This window comes from Ahaetulla prasina, chromosome 6 (genome assembly GCF_028640845.1).
Source record: "Ahaetulla prasina isolate Xishuangbanna chromosome 6, ASM2864084v1, whole genome shotgun sequence".
Lineage (NCBI taxonomy): Eukaryota > Metazoa > Chordata > Lepidosauria > Squamata > Colubridae > Ahaetulla > Ahaetulla prasina.
In genome coordinates, this window is record NC_080544.1 from 57,808,934 (window position 1) to 57,829,192 (window position 20,259).

General features: G+C 39.6%; 1 protein-coding gene across 2 annotated transcripts; it reads right to left on the reverse strand.

The window, feature by feature from the left end:
* Positions 1–789: 789 nt before the first annotated feature.
* LOC131200616 (glutathione S-transferase omega-1-like) lies at positions 790–20,137 on the reverse strand. 2 transcript variants are annotated; one of them, XM_058187665.1, is made up of 6 exons: positions 15,758–20,137; positions 12,106–12,214; positions 7,607–7,829; positions 5,018–5,119; positions 2,727–2,833; positions 790–1,299 (listed from the first exon to the last, which is right to left on the reverse strand). In XM_058187665.1, the coding sequence occupies exons 1-6, from the start codon at positions 15,762–15,764 to the stop codon at positions 1,146–1,148; spliced, it is 702 nt and encodes a 233-aa protein (XP_058043648.1). In that variant the 5' UTR covers positions 15,765–20,137; the 3' UTR covers positions 790–1,145. The 2 variants fall into 2 exon arrangements, with proteins under 2 accessions (XP_058043648.1, XP_058043647.1); XM_058187664.1 differs by having other exon boundaries at positions 15,731–20,137.
* Between the last annotated feature and the right edge of the window lie 122 nt (positions 20,138–20,259).

Here is a 20,259-nt window from a genome sequence, read left to right on the forward strand (position 1 = left end):
ACAATTGTAAGGGCAAAGACTGGTCATAAGTCATTTTTTTCAATGTGTTGCAGCTTCAAACGGTTGCTAAAGAAAAGCTTGTTAATTGAGGAATACCTGTAATTTGTCTTAGCAACATTATATTCAGATATGTTGGCTCTTCTTCCAAAACCTAAAACTGAAAACACCTGGGGGACACTGTGAGAATAATACTTTTTAGATGCTCTCAAAAATAGTCATGGTTCATGGTTCATCTCTCTGCCAAACTGAAAAACAATACAGAAGAACCAAAGTAACTTCCCAGACCAAAGGACCCTTTGCTCTAGGGCAGGGGTCTCCAACCTTGGCAACTTTAATACTTGTGGACTTCAACTCCCAGAATTCCTCAGCCAGCTAGGAATTGAAGTCTACAAGTCTTAAAGTTGTCAAGATTGGAGACCCCTGCTCTAGGGACAATAGTTTTCTATGTATGCCAGTTTGCTCAAATATCCTATCCAATTGGCTAAATAAGGGAATACAAAATGGAAGGCTTCATAATAAAGTACAGTTTTTGCATGCAAAGCATCCATGGTTCAATTCTTTTGACTTGCTGATGATACAAATATGTCAAGTGATTGTATATAAATCTACTTCCAATGTTCTTGGAATTCTCCTGCCTCCTTCTCTTTTTCCTTCCAGGAAAAATTCTGGATTTGTTCACAGGCATTTAGTTCAACCAACAGCACAGTCTACTAATTTCTAAGCTTAATTCACGCCATCGCATACCCTGCTATATATTTTTACTAGCCGCTGCAAATAAAAGGAATCCTCTGCATGTGAAGTGTTTTTATTCATGAAAGGCAATAATCAATTTCAAAACACAGAAAAGTCAAACTGATGCCTCCTCTAAGCAGATACACAAGGCAAATAAGTCAACGTCGTCATTTAGATTGGTAGGAAGATAAGGGTAAAAAAAGCTTTTCTTCCTGATCAATGTTGGCCATTCTCCTTTTGAAAGGGAAACATTTATTGCAGATAATTACCATTTCAGTGCAATTATATACTGGTTGAGTAACATACCACAAAACATATCAAAGCTGAGCAAAGCATTTCAGATATCAGATGACATGCTGGAGCAATAGCTGTCAATATCCCTTGTCATCCACTGAAAAAGCTTCCCATAGTTTTCAGAGCCCATAATCACAGGCCTCAAGGCTTCTATTGAAATACAGTTCAAGGAAGCCCTTGAAGATTTTAGGATCAGTTATTGTGGCCTGAACAGCTGGATCTAGCTTCATCAGAGCAATCCAGCGTTTTAACCTTGGAGTATGGTCCAAACATCTGGAAAAGAACAGAAAAAGATTTGAGGTAACAGTGAAACTTTGAGGCAATTATCTTTGGGCATCTTTGGACACCATTTAGACATTCAGTAATATAGAAAGAATCCAGGTTCAATATCCAAATAAAACTGGGAAAGAAAATTGTCTGATGCCCTGCCATCATTAACTGGGGTGGAGAATGTACAGGTAGTCCTCGACTTATGACCACAATTGGACCCAAAATTTCTGCTGCTAGGAGAGACATTTGTTAAGTGAATTTTGCCCCATTTTACAACCTTTCCTGCCACAGTTGCTAAGTGAATCATTGCAGTTGTTAAGATTAGCTGTTGTTAAATGAATCTGGGTCTCCCATTGATTTTGCTCGTTAGAAGATCACAAAAGGTGATCACATGACCCCAAGAGACTGCAACCATTATAAAAATGAATTGCCCAAGCATCTGAATTTTGATCATGTGACCTTGAGGATGCTGCAACAGTCGTGAGTGTGAAAAACAGTCATAAGTCACTTTTTTCAGAGCTGTAATTTTGAACGGTCACTAAAGGTGCTGTTTTAAATCTAGGACTACCTGTATTGAATTAGATAGCTTAAAACACTCTTTTACATTTGTAATTGTACAAAGAATGATATATGGTTCTCAACTTGCATTATGCTCAGCCTTCTTAAAGGAAAGTGCTACAGATACAGCCAGATAGCTATAGTTTAACTCAAATGCATAATTTCATTACTTCAAGTTCTATCAGTTCAAATTACACGGGTTTTCCAGCATACATGATTGGCTTCCCAAACTTTCAAAGAACTACCTAAAAAAGTATGGCTGACAATTACCATATGCTAGGAAGTAAATACAGTGTTAAAATAATCTACCCAAAGCTTTCTACTTCCACCTTTGAATTAAAGGAACTGAGGACATTCTGCTAACTCAGAAGAGCAGAATATCAACAGATATAATTACATCACACTCAATTCAAAGTATGGACATGGGCATCTGTCATGAGAAGAAAAATAATGATCGAAATTGAACAGAACTGAATTGCTACTAAATTCTGGTTCAGAAAAATGTGTTTCATCTACTTGCCTTAGTCAGCAAAGTTAGAAGATTAATGGACACAGTCAAAACAGAAAAAAGGTGATTCTCCTATTCCAGGGCCATCAAACTCCCGGCCCATGGGCCGGATGTGTCACACACCAGCCATGCCATGGTCAATTTAACGAAGGGGGAGAAAAGTCACGGTATGTCATGTAACGCCGCCATGATGACTTTAGTTTGACACCCCTGTCCTATTCTCTTTTGCCTCCTAATGATGTCACTTCCATGTAAATTAGAAATAAAACACATGGAGCTAGTACAGCTTTCCTGGTAGTAATCTGCAAAAGTAACCATGCACAAGATTTAAGAGCAAAAACTATAAATGACTCAAAGGACTTACTCAAGTAACTGGAAGGCTTCTATCCGTTCAAACCATGGCCAGATTAGATAATCAATCATGGATACTGAAATTCCACCAAAGAACTTAGTTTTGCGGCTTTTGAGCATCTAAAATATAGGAAGATGTGATATTTCTAAATAAAATGCAAGGCATGACACCATAATAACAGAAACTAAATACAGAAAGTTGAGAAAAATTATAAAGATGGTTCACTTCAATTCTTATTCTGATCATTTGTAAATTAATGCATTTATTTAAATTATTTCTATGCTGCCCAATTGTGTTAACACTGGTTGGTACAGGTAACATTAAATCCAAATTTTAAAAAATGCACAATAGACACAGAAGTGTTAGTGCCAACACATTTCCTTTCCCAAAACTCAAAATCTATTATTAGGTTTAAGCTATTTAGAGTTAAAACTAAAAAAAATATATAAATACTGTAAAATCAGATTTTAAAGAGGAAAATTATGAGAGAGAAAAAAGCTTAGAAGTGCTTAAAAATAGAAGCATCTAAAAAAGTGAGAGGGAGTGAAGTAGAAAACGGACAGTAAAAATGGATTGCTGCAGAAACAACCATCTGAAAGAATCTTACAAATTAGGAGTACAAAGACATTTTCACTGTAAACAGTTTCAACCATGAATCTTCATAAAACTCAAGCTCTGATCAGTTCAAGTACCGTAAAAGAGTTCTAAATAGAGATCCCTGTTGCTTCAAGTTCAAGTCCTCAAAGCTTCTAAAATGCCAGAAATAACTCATTTTGAAATATGAGTTTCAACAAATTTTTCCAAGTCTTGCACTCAGACTGGCTTGAAGCAAAGTATTTTGTATTACAAACGTATTTCCACTAATGAGACTGTATTTCTCCATGCACAAGACATTAGCAGGGATATTCCATCTCCTTTAAAATGACTTAAATGTTAGAATAATTTGTACTATTTTGTTAACAGGAAGGATAGGGACAAAAATGAAGGCATCAATTAAATTCATTAATCCACAGCTCTCCAGGTATCCTGTCATCTAGGGTATAAACAATTAGCTGTCTAGGGGAGGGGCCCTCAACTCCCAGACAGCAGCTTGGTACTGGGCTGCAGTTTGTCAGGAACTCCGCTGCACAAATGGTGAGTGAGTGTACAAAGGGCCATTTATGGAAGTGGCAGGCCCGTGCACAAAACCATGCCCACCGCCACTGGTCCACAGAACTGGGAAGGTTGGGCACTGCTGGTCTAGGGTATACCTGAGGTACTTTCTTATTGCTGTGTGAACATGTAACTTCTACCAGATTTGTTTTCTTAAGGGAAAGGATTGGATAGAAATGAAGGATATAATCTTGTGTGTTCAGTTTGGACCTAAAACAAAGGTCTGATCTTCACACCACCTTATCTTAATGAAATACATGCACATCATCTCTCACACAATATAGACACCAGTCGTTTGCCAGCCTTTCTAGCTAAAGTTAGGAATATCAGAAAGAATGTTAGGAATTGGAATCTATCCAATAAGTTCAAAAGGAGAAACTGGGGAGTCCTAAAAAGAATGACAAGAGAAACAGTGAATCAGCGAGAGTGACATGAGCTTTACAACTCTTCAGAAGCCATGTATGAATTTGCTGGGATTTCAGGGAAAGAATAATAAGTCCATATTATTGAAGCTTGGGACAATGACAGAAAGACAACTGCAGCCCGATTCCTAGTGCTGCTGCTTTGGGGATTCTTTTCTCTTTCCATTTTACATCCTCCTGAATCTATAAGCCCCTCTCCTTCCTTTCTGTGGAAGAAGTGTTGTAAAAACATGTACACCTGCTGAGTTTGTGCTGGTTTGGTTTTTCTTAAAATAAAAATAATTTTTATAAGTTAGATAAATCTTTAAAAGATGTAAGAAGCTTAAGGGACACACAGTTGTTAAGATTTATGCCATGCAACTTCCCTGTAAAAAGAGTAACCTGCAATAATCTCAGACAAAATCACATCTACTCAAGTACTGCATGAGAGTGCTCCCCCTAGGGGACAGATTCAAGCACCTTCCTATAAACTGAATAAAGTTATTTAAACTAGAAGACCTGACAATTCAGTGTACCTCTATAAAAGATACTGTTAAGATCAAACTATCACATAATAAAAAGCAACATTGTTTTTAAAATGGCAAGGAATGATGGGAACAGAGTAGAAAAATTAGTGTATAAAGAATGTCAATCAGCATTTAAGGAATGCAGGGAATTCTCTACTTCATTTTTTCCCACGTCTCATGTCCTCCAGAACGATTCTGCGAATTAAGGTCATCAACCATTTACCTTTTCAAGCTTCGGAAGCTTCTTCTGGAACTCATTCTTTAATTCTGATGCATCTTCATCATTCATGAAAGCCCGAATATAGTTGAAGCATATTGGATGTAACTAAATAAATCAGAAATGATACATTAACCAAGCTGCACAAAAGTATAGGATTTTCATTCAAGAAACAAAAAATTACTATGGGAATACAGAGATAATATCATCAACAGGAAGACAATAAATTGTCCGTATAAATAAAAATAGGATCATGTGTGTTAGAATAACTGGGACCAGAATTTCCATTGCTAAACAAAGTATCACATTGCTTAGTGTCAGCAATCCCTGGTGTTAAACAAGGATTGTGGATTGTTAAGCAAACACCTCCTCACCACTGCCATCTTCCAACAATAAATTTCAGCAGAAAAACTGGCAGGAAGTTGCTAGTATGAGGTGGCTTGCAAGCCGGCTGGCAGGCAGGAAAGTGGTTGCTGCCAGATGGAAGAGGAAGCAGGCCACAAAAGCATGGGCCAAATCATCAGGGCTTGAAGTAGTTGCTGCTTGGAGGGAGATGATTCCTGAGAGTACACAAGTGGAGAGGAGGCATGCCACAAGCGCAGTGGGCTTGAGGTGACTGCTGTTGGATAAGAGGATGCACAAGCATTCCTAAGTGGCAGATAGGCATGGTGGAAGAGGGTGCGCGAATAGAGGGGAGCACTATGTGAGCACAGTGGGATCTAGGGTGGTTGCGGCCAAGTAGGAGACGTTGTATAAGGGTGGAAAGAGGGTTCACAAGGCTATGTGAATGGTGAAGGAGATACAATCCAAATGTGGCAGGGCCTGGGGTGGCTGTTGCCCCCTGTTGGAGGGGAGGTGCCCATCGGTGTACAAGTGGCCAAGGAGGATGTGCAAATGGCTGGAGAGGCTGGGCATGAGCTCAATGGTCAGGGAGAATGCACAGGTGGAGGAGTCTTTCCCAAGCAACATGAGACTTCCCTGCTGGCTTTCCTATTGACTTGCTTCTGGAATATCAGCAGGGAAGGTTTCAAATAGCAATCACGTCAATTTAGGATGCTACAACTGTCGTGAGAGCCAGTTGCCAAGCTCCCAAATCATGATCAAGTGACTACAGGTTGCTGGGACAGACAGAACGTCTAGGACTAATTGTAACTAATCATTATTCAACACCACTGTAATTCTGAATAGTCACTGAACAAGTCATCATTAAACAAGGCTACCTGTATTTACTTAACAGCTCCTATAGGTAATCCAAAGACCATAGCTTTGAGATCCTTTTGAATAAGGCAGCATTAATCACATCCAGTGTAGTCTGGAGTTATCAAGCATTCAGAACTTTGAATTTTTTAAAAAAAATAATGTTCCTTTAATTTACCTTATACGAGATAGAGATGATAATAACAATTTAACTCTAAACTACCTACTTATTCCTTTGTTGACATTGAAAGTCACCATATTGTCAACACTTCAGAGAGTAACAGTTATCTTTCCAGTTTTCATTAAGAGTTTTCATTAACCAACAGAATTTTCATTCAGTGATCCCAAAACCTTTGATGTACTCTTACTCTTTAGTAAATGATCTAAGGCACTTTTCTCAACCTCAGTAACTTTGAAATGTGTGGACTTCAGCACCCAAAATGCTAGCTGGGGGATTTTGGCTGAACCTGGGGGAAGAGTTCATAGAAAAATTAGCCTAGAATCAACTCAATTCACCTCCCTTGAATTCCATCGACCTTATCTAACTCCAAGCGTGCGGTACCCGCTAGTTCAGTATATCCCTAATCATAGGCATGAGTAGCAATACATCAGTTGACTTGGAGACTTGATCTTTTGTGCCTGATATGGTTTCCACAGAGACAGGGAATGATTTAATATTTGGGAAGAAAGAATATGAAACACAAATCCCTAACCCAGGGGTCTGCAAACTTGGCTCTTTTAAGCCTTGTGGACTTCAATTCCCAGAGTTCCTCAGCCAGCAAAGCTGGCTGAGCAACTCTGGGAGTTGAAGTCCACAAGTCTTAAAAGAGCCAAGTTTGCAGACCCCTGCCCTAAACTAACAAAATCTTTGCCCTTCAGCACATCACTCAAATTGACACTGCTCCAAGTCTGGTTCAAAGAGTATAATTAGATAATAAAATGCTACTTTCCCCTCTCTCACCTAGGAGTCACAAATCTTCCATAATCATTACAGACCGTTTTACCTATTTTCTCAACTTTACCTGATATAGTTCCAATAATGTATCTAATCAAATGTCCATATTTTAGGCTTTGTTAGTGCAAGATATCATAGAAACTATATTATAGCAGAAGCAGCTAGTTTTCAAAGCATTGAATCACTCATAATTTAAATCCTAGACCTCCACCTAGCATGAGGTTATGAGCCCAGTTATCTTAAGATGGTTCATTACCTTTCCTTCCATCAATGAATCTAATCTTTTGTAGAATTCATTTTGCTTATTCATACACATATTAAGACTCAATAAGAAGAAAGCCATACTTTCAAATAGATTTATCAATGCAATATCAAAATATCAACTATTAGCTTTATTCTAATCTTCCACACTAAAATGAATTTCTTGCTATGTTCAATAATACCTTGGAGAAATATTCTAGAATCATTTTCTGATAAGCTTTTTCATAAGGATCTGCAGGGTACAACTTCTTTCCAGGGTAAGCTTCATCCAAATATTCACAAGCGATTGAAGATTCACTGATCAGCTGACCCTTGCTTGTTTCTAGCACAGGTACCATTCCAAGTGGGTTCTTCTCAAAAAACCACTCTGGTTTGCTTCTCAAATTGATATTAACAATTTCATGGCTAAATAGAATGAGATGAAACCACCAGATTAATTCTTTCAGGAATCCATTACAAAGACATTCTATAAAAATGAGGTGATTCAAAGTTGTTGTGGGGAAGATAAGAGAAAGGTATACTGGATATGTTCATCACCTTAACCTATTTGTAAAAATAGTAAAGACAGGATACAAAAATAAAAAATACAACTAGTAATTTGCTGTTTGAAAAATACAACATGGTAATATTAACTCTTGGAAACCGGAAAAGAAGACTTTTAGATTCTGATTTTATGGATACATCTGTGTCTCTCTGCATAAGGCTGTCTCTGCACCATCCAACCAGGAAATCACAACAGTTAATGTCTGTGGCTTACATTTGCAGACTGACGCTATGCTCCATAATAATTGTGGGTTTTATTTATTTATTTATTTATTTATTTATTTATTTATTTGATTTCTATACCGCCCTTCTCCCAAAGGACTCAGGGCGGTGTACAGGCAAAAATAAAACAGACAGTACAATATATAATTTAAAATGCAATTAAAAAACTTATTTTAAAATTAGCCTGAAAATTAAAATATACAGTGAGCTAAAACCCCATTTAAAATTAGTTAATAAGAATTTTAAAAATTTGATAAAATTCAATTTAAGACAGCCCCGCGCGAATAAAAAGATGTGTCTTCAGTTCGCGACGGAATGTCCGAAGGTCAGGTATTTGGCGTAAACCCGGGGGAAGTTCGTTCCAGAGTGTGGGAGCCCCCACAGAGAAGGACCTTCCCCTGGGGGCCGCCAGCCGACATTGCTTGGCGGACGGCACCCTGAGAAGTCCCTTTCTGTACGGGTCGGTGGGAGGCATGTGGTAACAGCAGGCGGTCCCGTAAGTACCCAGGCCCTAAGCCATGGAGCGCTTTAAAGGTCGTAACCAGCGCCTTAAAGCGCACTCGAAAGGCCACAGGCAGCCAGTGCAGTCTGCACAGGAGTGGTGTTATATGGGAGCTACGCGGAGCTCCCTCTATCACCCGCGCAGCTGTATTCTGGACTAACTGAAGCCTCCGAGTGCACTTCAAGGGGAGCCCCATGTAGAGAGCATTACAATAATCCAAGCAAGAGGTAACGAGCGCATGAGTGACCGTGCACAAGGCATCCCGATCAAGGAAGGGGCGCAACTGCCGAACCAGGCGAACCTGGTGGAAGGCCCCCCTGGAGACGGCCGTCAAATGATCTTCAAACGACAGCCGTTCATCCAGGAGGACACCTAAGTTGCGCACCCTATCCTTTGGGGCCAATAACTCGCCTCCAACAGTCAGCCGCGGCTGCAGCTGACTGAATCGGGGTGCCGGCATCCACAGCCACTCCGTCTTGGAGGGATTAAGCTTGAGCCTGTTTCTCCCCATCCAGACCCGTACGGCTTCCACGCACCGGGACAGCACTTCAACAGCTTCATTGGGGTGGCCTGGGGTGGAGAAGTACAGCTGGGTGTCATCAGCGTACAGCTGGTATCTCACCCCAAAGCCACTGATGATCTCACCCAACGGCTTCATATAGATGTTGAACAGAAGGGGCGAGAGAATCGACCCCTGCGGCACCCCACAAGTGAGGTCCCTTGCGGTCAACCTCTGCCCCCCTGTCAACACCGTCTGCGACTGGTCAGAGAGATAGGAGGAGAACCACTGATATACGGTGCCTCCCACTCCCAATCCCCCCAACCGGCGCAGCAGGATACCATGGTCGATGGTATCAAAAGCCGCTGAGAGGTCTAATAGGACCAGGGCAGAGGAATAACCCCTGTCCCTGGCCCTCCAGAGATCATCCACCAATGCGACCAAAGCTGTCTCCGTGCTGTACCGGGTCGGAAGCCGGACTGGAACGGGTCTAGATAGACGGCTTCATCCAGGTATTGGGGTAGCTGTCGCGCCACAGCACTCTCTACAACCTTCGCAACAAAGCGAAGGTTGGAGACTGGACGATAATTACCCAAAATAGCTGGGTCAGGAGGGCTTCTTGAGGAGGGTCTCACCACTGCCTCTTTCAAGGCGGCAGGAAAACCCTTCCAACAAAGAAGCGTTGATAATCTCCTGAGCCAGCCTCGTGTCACCTCCTGAGTGGCCAGTACCAGCCAGGAAGGACACGGGTCCAGTAAACATGTAGTGGCGTGAAGCCTCCCCAACAACCTGTCCACGCCCTCGGAGCCACAGGGTCAAACTCATCCCAAATGGACTCAACAAGACGTGTCTCCTCTCCCTCGCTTGGATCATCCCAATTTCGGTCCAGACCATCCCGGAGCTGAGCGATTTTATCGTATAGATAACCACTAAACTCCTCAGCACGTCCCTGCAACGGGTCATCCCGTACCTCCTGATGAAGGAGGAGCGGGTCACCAAACAGGGCGGCCGGGCGGTTATCTGCCGACGCAATGAGGGTGGAGGTATATGGCGCCTCGCCTCCTCATTGCCACTAGGTAGGTCCTAGAATAGGACCTAACTAGTGTCCGATCAGCTTCGGAACGGCTGGACCTCCAGGTGCTCTCTAGACGTCTTCTCCGGCGTTTCATCTCCCTCAGCCCCTCGGAGAACCAAGGGGCCAAACGAGATCTGCGCCAGGTCAGAGGTCGCAAAGGCACGACACGGTCCAAGGCCCCAGCCGCGGCCCGCTCCCAGGCCGCAACTAGTTCCTCAGTCATGCCGTGGGCCAGATCCTCAGGGAATGGCCCAAGCTCCGTCAGGAACCTCTCGGGGTCCATCAGGCGCCTGGGACGGAACCACCGTATAGGTTCCGTCTCCCTGCGATGGTGGATGGTGGTTATGGCACAGCTAGGAAAGTAACTTGGACTTTCCACACTTGGATTACTTCACAATAGCTTTTCCTAAGTGTAATCACCCTATATTAAGTTCATGGTAAAGCATGTTTTATCTTTTAGTAGCACCTAAATAATCTTAGTTCAACAGCAGCAGTCTTCATTAGCATTAGGATGCAAAATTACCTGAGAATAAAAAAAGCATGCTGAAAGAGCAACAGTTGATACTTTCACACTTGTTGGCAAGAAATCTATATGGAGAGACCCATCTATGAAGCCACCAGAAATTAAACTCATATTTAGAATCCATACTTTAACTTAACTTGTATGGCATGGAGGACAGCCTATTTTTTTTCTAAAGCATGTGCTATGGTTGTTCATACAAAACAACAGTTTATCGTTATAATAAAATGGACCACAGGCACAGGCTCATTATGTAAAAAGAGATAGGGGACAATATTTAAAAAAATAACTAAATGCCACATTCCTTAGAATTGTTTTGGAATCCAAAAAGCAATGTAACTCAGGCAAGTCTATGCCTCAAATATTTCATCATCTAAGACCGATAATCTACTTATGCAATCAGTCCTGAGAAGATGACCCCCAATCATCACAAGACAAGAAATCCTGAAATGATCAAGAAAACATATTACATAATCAGAGCAATAGAAATACTTGCCAGGTTTTAAAAGCAAACTACTACTTCCAGTGGTGAAATGTAAAATTTGTTACTACCAGTTCTGTGGGCGTGGCTTGGTGGGGGCTAATGTGACTGGGTGGGCATGGGCAGCTTTTTTTTGTACTTTTAAAAGCATTTTTTTCTACAACCTATTCAGCTGAAGAGGTTGTAGAAAAAATGCTTTTAAAAGGCTCTGATGATCCCAGCTTGTTGTTTTTTTTTACTTTTAAAAGCATTTTTTTGGCTGAAGTAAAAATGCTTTTAAAAGTTTTTTAAAAACCCTCTGGTGATCGCGTAGCTCAGCTGGGCATGGGGGGGGGCAGGGATTTTTGCTACCAGTTTTCTGAACCACTTGCGCCATCGCTACCAGATCAGGTAATCCGGTCCCAACAGGGAGCATTTCACCCTGGCTACTTCTCCCTTTAAACTATCCATCAATTTCTCTATTATATTTTTAAACTAGTGCATAAATGATATCTTTCTGGAGCAGAATCCTCTATTGAACAGAGGAACAAATCTGAAACCTAAAATGTTCTATAGCAGGGATGTCAAACTCGCGGCTCACAGGCCGTATGCGTCACATACTGGCCCACTTCCACCCAGTTTAGCAAAGGGGGAAAAAGTCCTGATACATCACATGATGCCACCATGACAATGCGAGTTTGACACCCCTGTTCTATAGCATTAAGAGAATGAAAATAAGTGTCTTTAAATACAATTTTTATAAGCCAACTATATACCAGTCCTCTGTTAATTTTCAACCAAACATTGGTATTTTTACATTAAGCCCTAATGAATATGGAAGGAAAATTATCTGCTCATACTTGATTCCTTTGGCTTTTAGGACAAGTATTGTTCTCTGAGCAAAAGGGCAGTGACGCATACTGTAGACCCGGATGGTTCCTTCAGGAACTGGCCCTGGAGCAGGAGTTCCTGAAAGAAAATCTCCAGTCAGAATTAACAAAAACTACATTTTACCTTGCAAACAATAAGCCACCCATGAAGGCATGAAGAAGTTGAGGGAGTCCTCAACTTATAACAGTTTATTTAGTGACTTTTGAGGTTACAATGGCACTGAAAAGAAGGACTTATGACCATTTGTCACATTTATGACCATTGCAGCATCTCCATGGTCACATGATCAAAATTCAGAAGCTAGGCTACTGACTCATATTTATGACGGTTGCAGTGTCCCAGGGTCATGTGATCACCTTTTGTAACCTTCTGACAAAGTCAATGTGGAAGCCAGACTCACTTAACAACTGTGCTACTAGCTTAATTGCAATTATTCACTTAACAGCTGTTGCAAGAAAGGTCATAAAGCAGGGCAACATTTACTTAATAAATGTCTCACTAAGCAACAGAAATTTTGGGCTCAATTGCAGTCATAAAATAAAAAGAAAAAAGGACTTCCAACTGACATCGCAGCGAGATCAGATCTGAGGAGCGGGTTTCTGTGCTCTCATGCTGAGTTCTCCCCACTGGAGGGCTCTGAAATGAGTTAAAGCCACCCTGTAGGAATGGTGAAGAAAGGAAGGGCACCCTGTAGGTTGTGGAGAGCAGCAACTCTCCTGCCTGACCCAGGGCTTCTTCCCTCTCATCCACGATGAGGAGAAGAGGTAGCCATCATGGCTGCCATGAAGCTGGGACAGCTGAGGCAACAAAGAAATATGCAGGAGTGGTGTAAATGAACTGTCACTGGAGGTGGGTAAGAAGATTCCTTTTTTTTTAGACCCTAAGCTTAAAAGAAAAAGAGGAAAATCCAGGAAAAGAGACTCTTAGAATTATTTCTTAAAGCGGTGAACAACCAGAGAGAGAAAAAGTCCTAGCCCAGAAAGAAAGGAATTAAGGGGAGAAAAGCTAAATACTTTTGGAAAGGCATTATAAAATCCTGGAACTATTTACTTGAATAGCCAACTTTGCTTTTATAAATTGAACTAAAATTGGATTAATCAATTACCAGACTTGAGACAATGCTGAAACCTAAGCTGAGGGCACCATCTACTCGTGAATGGAAAATATACCATACCCCTACAAGACTAGGAATTCCTGATAAGTGAAATAAACTACATTCATCCGGAGGACTGTGGTGATACTTACTGTTCTATAACTATCTATTTTATGATTACTGGAGACTCTATTGTGAGAATAAGGAAGACTCTTAAGTAAAGTAATTTTTTATTTGTGGAAGCTGCTTGGATTACTTAAATGGAACTGAGTAATAATCCCGAGATGTAAAGGACTATGATTATTGAACCTTCTGAGGAGGAACATTGGACTTGAATAATACCATTGTTTTTGGACTATTACGTATGAGCATTGTGTTTGGACTTACTTAGATAAGACAATTTGCTCCATCAGGGGGAAATGAATGAGATTTCAAAAGAAATGGAGTTGATATTTCAAAGCATTAGGGATACTATGACAAAGAATCACAGAGAGGTAAAGAATCTATTGCAAGGTATAAATGGGAAAACAGAAAATATCCTACCACTGATAATAAATGAAGATCAACAGTCCAGGAAAGAGAGGAGACAGTAGAAAGAACTGAGGAAAAGACAGCCCAGACAAATCAGCAAATAAAGGAAGATGATGAGAAGGAGATGATGATAAAAATAATAATGACTGATGAAATAAACCAAGGGAAAGTACTTTAAGAAATTTAAAAATGAAATCAGATAACCTGGACTATATTTTTGAAAGGGAGATAGGGGTTTGGGTGGACGCTCTGGAGACTTGGCAGCTTAGGATGGTAGAGATGGGAGAAATATTCAGATTGAATAGTGAAGACACAGATGCTGATAGAGACAAAGATCCAAGAGAAGAGTATGGGAGGCAAGCTAAAAAATCGAATAAGAATTGAAGTATTAAAATAGGCAAGAAAAGGTGAATAGAAAGGAATTATTACTCCCCTCCCTTTTCCCTCCTAATATAATGATGGCCTGATTAAAAACTAGAAGAGCGATAGAAATAAGAATACACACCCTTATATAAAGCAATAGGAAAGATTGGAGATGAAAGATGGTATTATTAGGTATGTTTAAATAAGAGGATGATAGGTACTAGAATGGCGTCTTTGACTTTGAATATTGACTTTGAATAACCAAGGACTGTCTTAATATAGATTTTTTTTTTTAGAATAGAATTTTTTTTTATTGGCCAAGTGTAATTGGACACACAAGGAATTTGTCTCGGTGCATACACTCTCAGTGTACATAAAAGAAAAGATACCTTCATCATAAACAAGTGTATTAACACTAGGATTAGTAATGGAGGCCTGACTAGAAGTTAGAATAGAGGTAGAAATAAGAAATAGGGGAATATTAGCAGATATAATTTTTATTTAATAGAACATAATAAAATGGAAAGATTAGAGGGTAAAAGATGGTGCTTAATAATATCACATAATAGTGATATTATTAAGCACCATCTTTTACCCTCTAATAGTACATAATGTACTAATAGTACATAATAGTACATAATATGTGCTTAATAATATTGTTGGCATTAAAATGGAACATGGAAATACTGAACAATTACTCTAAAACAAACAAGTATATCAATATTAGGATTATATAAATTTGATTAATGTAACAATTATCACTGTTTGTATCAAAATGAATTATACCCAGAAGCCACACTGTTTGTATGCATTGATTTTGATGTATATTTAAAAATAAAAATCCCCCCCACCAAAAAAAAAAAAGAAAAAAGAAAAAAGGTAGGGAATAAAACACTCAAAGCAAGTATTATCTATTTAGTAATTATTGTTACTCATTCCAATAATTTATTTTACACAGTCTGCTTTGTGCAATATGCTAAGCTTGTGTACTCTGTTCATGTTTCAGTGTGTTGTACAAATTCACCCAGTGTGTTTAGTCTATAGTTCAGTCTTTTACAGAAATCCAAATAAAGTTAATTCAATAAACCAAGATTAAAACTACCCAAGCTTCATGTGTTTTATGAATGCAAATATTCACATTTGAGTCATAATAGAAAGGATTGAGTACCAAGAATACAAAACTGCTTTTTGTTAGAGTAATCCTTATTGGCCAAATTATAAGCAATTTTATGCACTCAAGTTTAACGTCTGTTAACATGCATACAGTAAATATACTAGGGCAAGGCTGCATTATCAGAAGCGTACATTCCACCAAAAGTCATATTAGACGTGTACACGCCTTCAACACATATTTGGTTGTAGAATTGTAGATATTTAGCATTTTTAATCCTGATTATAGTGAAATCCATTCATCGCCTTTGGCCACACAAGACCAGCGATTAGGGACAACGACATGATATTCCTCCCAAAACTCAATGGCATATCGCCCCCCAACTCTTGAAAAACGGGTTGCATGAAGACCAGCCCACAGCCCTAGAAAGGAGGGTTGCCTTAAACCAGTTGGATTAGAGGAAGGTACTCCTCCTTGGAGCAGAGCCCTTGCTCACCTTTTCCCAAGCTTCTAGAGAATTCACCTGACATCGTGCTTCAGGCCACCAAAAAACAGAATCAGCTGTGCACGTCGGAATTTTCCCTTAACACGCCGCCTTTTCTCTCCACCGGTCTCTCGACGCAGTTTGGCTCCTCCCCCTTCGTTAGTCGCCAACTCTCCCTCCGTTTGGTGCTAAAGAGTTTCGAGTTGAGTGATTGACACGAAGTAAGCAATTTGGAGGGCTGGGCGAATTGCTATCCTACTACGGCGGTAAATACTTCCGCGTAGCAAACTCTGGGACACAGTTACTGGTTAACTGTAAGGCTACGTGCGTATGATTGCAGAAAGCAAAAGTATAAATTCAATCTACTGTGTAAATTATAAGTTTGAAAATCAGGTACAAAAAATAAAAAGTTTAGGAACAGGGTGTCAAATGGATTCTACTCCACGTCCTCTACCCGTGTTTATATTCGCTTTGTTTGTGTTCGGACGTCAGCGTGTCATTTTCTTAGATAATTCAAAACGTTCCACATCATGCTAAAGGATATAGTACTAAAAGTCATGTCATGTAAACCCCAGTAACATAGGATTTTTACTAAGCCCTGTGATACAACTTAATGTGTACTTGCCTGAGGACGCACAAAGGTAGCTATGCTGCCACCACAGAAAGGTAAAATGCAATTATCCTCAGCAGCTATATTGTATATTGTAGTGTATTTTTATTATTTATGTTGTTGGACGATTTTTGTTGTTGGGATTGGGAGGGGTACACCCCTCTGGATGGGGTGGTATATTAATATTTGTATAAATAAATATAACTGTCTGGTTTGGTTCTGCAACCCAACCCAGGCTTCAGAGGATAATTAGAACTGCAGAAAAAATAATTGCTACCAACCTGCCTTCCATTGAGGACCTGTATACTGTACAAGTCAAAAAGAGGGCTGTGCAAATATTTAGATTCCGCACATTCTGGACATAAACTGTTTCAACTCCTACCCTCAAAACTATAGAGCTATAGAGCACTGCACACCAGAACAACTAGAAACAAGAACAGTTTCTTCCCAAACGCCATCACTCTGCTAAACAAATAATTCCCTCAACACTGTCAAACTATTTATTAAATCTGCACTATTAATCTTCTCATCGTTCCCATCACCCATCTCCTTCCACTGACTGTATGACTGTAACTTTGTTGCTTGTATCCCTACGATTTATATTGATATTGTTTCCTGATTGCTTATTTGTACCCTATGACTATCATTAAGTGTTGTATCTTAGAATTCTTGATGAATGTATCTTTTCTTTTATGTACACTGAAAGCATATGCGCCAAGAAAAATTCCTTGTGTGTCCAATCACACTTGGCCAATAAAGAATTCTATTCTATTCTATTCTAAATCAGTAAAACTTTTGTCTTGCAAGTCATTTCCACTTAAAATAATGCTTACTGGCTGTGCAGACTTAAAATCATGACCAGAAATGAAAAATTCAATCTGATGCCCAATATCTATTTATCTAGATAAATAGCTAGATGGGTATTCCAAAGCTTCTGTTTGTCTTAGCAATTTTGAAATGTTTTCCTTATTTCTGGTTTGCAAAGGAATTCAAACTTGGTTCTAAATTGTAGATCAGTGAATGTGCACATTACTGCCACATAGTTTTGAAATAAGTTTGTCATCAAAAAGATGTTTGCCCTACTGTCAACTAATAGCAACTAAAATTATCAGCACTTGAACAATTTAAACTTGCGATCAGTTTTAAATCCCAGTTTTAGAAAATATTAACAATAAAACATGTAGATTATATGGAATTTGCAGATCAAAGGCAGACCAGGTTTTTCCCAAGCAGGTATTCAGCAGGCCTGTTGGGACTTTAAAACCTGGAATTACAGGTTAAGAAATACCACAAAAAATGCTCTAGAAAACTTGCTAGAAATTTTCCTAGGTTGCCTAATCCTCTTATTACTGAAGATTAGTGCAAATATTGGTAATTGCATCTGCATATAATATGCGCTAGATACTCTTAAATCCAGATAGGAGATATCACAGAAAGTCGTGAAGAATGAGAAAGCTAACACTTCCTGTGGAATTTCCAGATCCAGATATACAGGAAATTACTGGCCAATCAACCAGACATTGTAGCACCTGTAGACAGAAGAGTAGTGGGTATAGATGTAGCAGTGCAAAGTGACAGCAATTTCAGAAGGAAGTATGAGAAACTGGAGAAATGCCAGAGCCTGAAGGAACAACTGGAGAGGATGCAGAAAGCAAAGGCCAAAGTAGTCCCAGCAGTGATAGGAGCATTCAGGGCTGCGACTCCTAAGCTGGGAGAGTGGCTCCAACAGATCCTAGAAACTTTGGGACAGAGCTTTCTGTCCCAAAGTGTCAGTTTGGTCCTAGTTGTTAAGGCACCAGGATAGAAAGTGGGAGATCCTAAGTTCTGCCTTAAGTCATGAAAGTTGGCTGGGTGACTTCAGGTCAGTTGCTCCCTCTCAGACAACCCACCTCATAGGGTTACTGTTGTGAGGAAAATAGGAGGAGGAAGATGTGTGGGGTTGAATTACTTGTAAAAATAATAGACAGGATACAAATAAGTAAAATAAAGAGCTAGGAACAGCTAAGATACTGCAAAACCCTCAAACTCCCATGCATCTGGTAGAGGAAATGAGGTTGAGAAAGACATATACCATCCATAAGGATGAGAAAATAATTTGTTTATATATACCCACATTACACATTACTTGGTCAGTCAACAATAAAGTCAAGAAACAGGGCTCTTAGCAAATTCAAACACAATTAGGGTTTTAAAGCTTTACCAAAGGCTAATGGTTGGGGCCATTCTGCAATGGGAGGATATTCCACAAAGCAGGGGCTACTGAAGAAAAGGCCTATCTTCTAATCCCCACCAGCTGATAAAACTTTGGCTAAAACAGGATTTGCAATGTGGTCAATCTGCTAGATTGAATTGGATGGGTAGACACTTGAAAAAAGTCTCAAGCCAGTTAGATTTTAAAGTTGACAATCAGCATCTTGAAATGTACCCAGAAACATACCCATTTGTAGCCTATGACTATCATTAAGTGTTGTAAGTGTTGTACCTTGATGAAGGTATTTTTTCTTTTATGTACACTGAGAGCACATGCACCAAATTCCTTGTATGTCCAATCATTCTTGGCCAATAAAAAATCTATTCTATTCTACCCAGAAATATACCAGTAACTAATAGCAATAGCATTTAAGACTTATATAGTGCTTTACAGCCCTCTCTAAGTGGTTTAGAGTCAGCATACTGCCCCCAACCATCTGGGTCATCATTTTACTGACCTCAGAAGGACTGAAGGCTCAGTCAGCCTTGAGCTGGTGAAGATCAAAACCCTGGCAGTGAGCTTAGTCAGCCTACAATACTGCATTCTAACCACTGCGCCAAGGAAACAAAAATGCAAAATTTCCTAAACCGAAATTTCCTGAACCAGATCAGGGAGTGGATTACAACAGATTTCTACTCTCAATTTGAATTGAATACTTTATTTGATCAAGTGTGATTAGACAAACCCTAACATCTGAAGTAGAGAGTCACTATCTAATACTTCAATTTTATTTTGATTTAAAGCCAAGACTTCACGGAGCAATAAATTTATGGTTGAGACTAACAGATAAGTTCAAGCCTAAAATGGAAGGTTGTGTCCGGAGATAAATACAAATAAATCAAAACTAGAAGTGTGCCTTTATCATACTGATCTCAATTTAAGTGCCAGTCAACAAAGCCAAATCCCTCCTATTTATTTGTCTTCCCTAATATGATTTCATCTACATACACTAGACTAATATAGTGATATTGCTTGCCAAAAGTGTCTGGGAAGATCACAAATGGCAACTGAGGATGTTGCACAAGTTGCCAAGAACTCAAATCATGTGACTGTGGCAACACTGAGACAATTGTAAGGGCGAGGTCTGGTTGTAAGTTACTTTTAGTCAGTATGTTGTAGTTTCAAAAAAGTTGCTAAAGAAAAGCTTGTTAAGTGAAGACTACCTGTAATCTATTTTAGCAACATTATATTCAGATATGCTGGTTCTTCATGCAAAACCTAAAATGAGAACATCTGTTGGACAGTGTGAAAATTACATTTTTAGATGCTCTCAAAACTAATCATGGTTCATCTCTCTGCCATACTGAAAGACAGGACAGAAGAAAAGTAACTTCCTAGACCAGAAACCATTTGCCCTGGGGACACTAGTTTCCTATGCATGCCAGTTTGCTCAAATTTACTATCCCGTTGCCTAAATAAGAGAATACAAATTGGCTACATCTTGGTAATAAAATACACAATCCCAAACCCTGCTATATATCTTTACTTGCTGCTGCAAATAAAAGAAAACCTGTGCATCTGAAGTGTTTTTATTCCTGAAAGGCAAAAATCAGTTTCCAAACGGAGACAAAGTCAAATTGAAGTCTATTCTAAACTGATAAACAATGCAAAAAAGTCAACATCGTCATTTAGATTGGCAGAAAGATAAGGATAAAAAAAGTTTTTCTTCCTGATCAATGT

Excerpts from the sequence above, each read along its gene's own strand:
- LOC131200616 (XM_058187664.1), bottom strand. The coding sequence starts at position 15,764 with ATGTCAGGTGAATTCTCTAGAAGCTTGGGAAAAG. Across the intron at positions 2,834-5,017 it reads AGCTTCCGAAGCTTGAAAAG|ATGCTCAAAAGCCGCAAAAC; the intron begins GTAAATGGTTGA and ends CCTATATTTTAG. Across the intron at positions 1,300-2,726 it reads GAAGCCTTCCAGTTACTTGA|ATGTTTGGACCATACTCCAA; the intron begins GTAAGTCCTTTG and ends GTTCTTTTCCAG.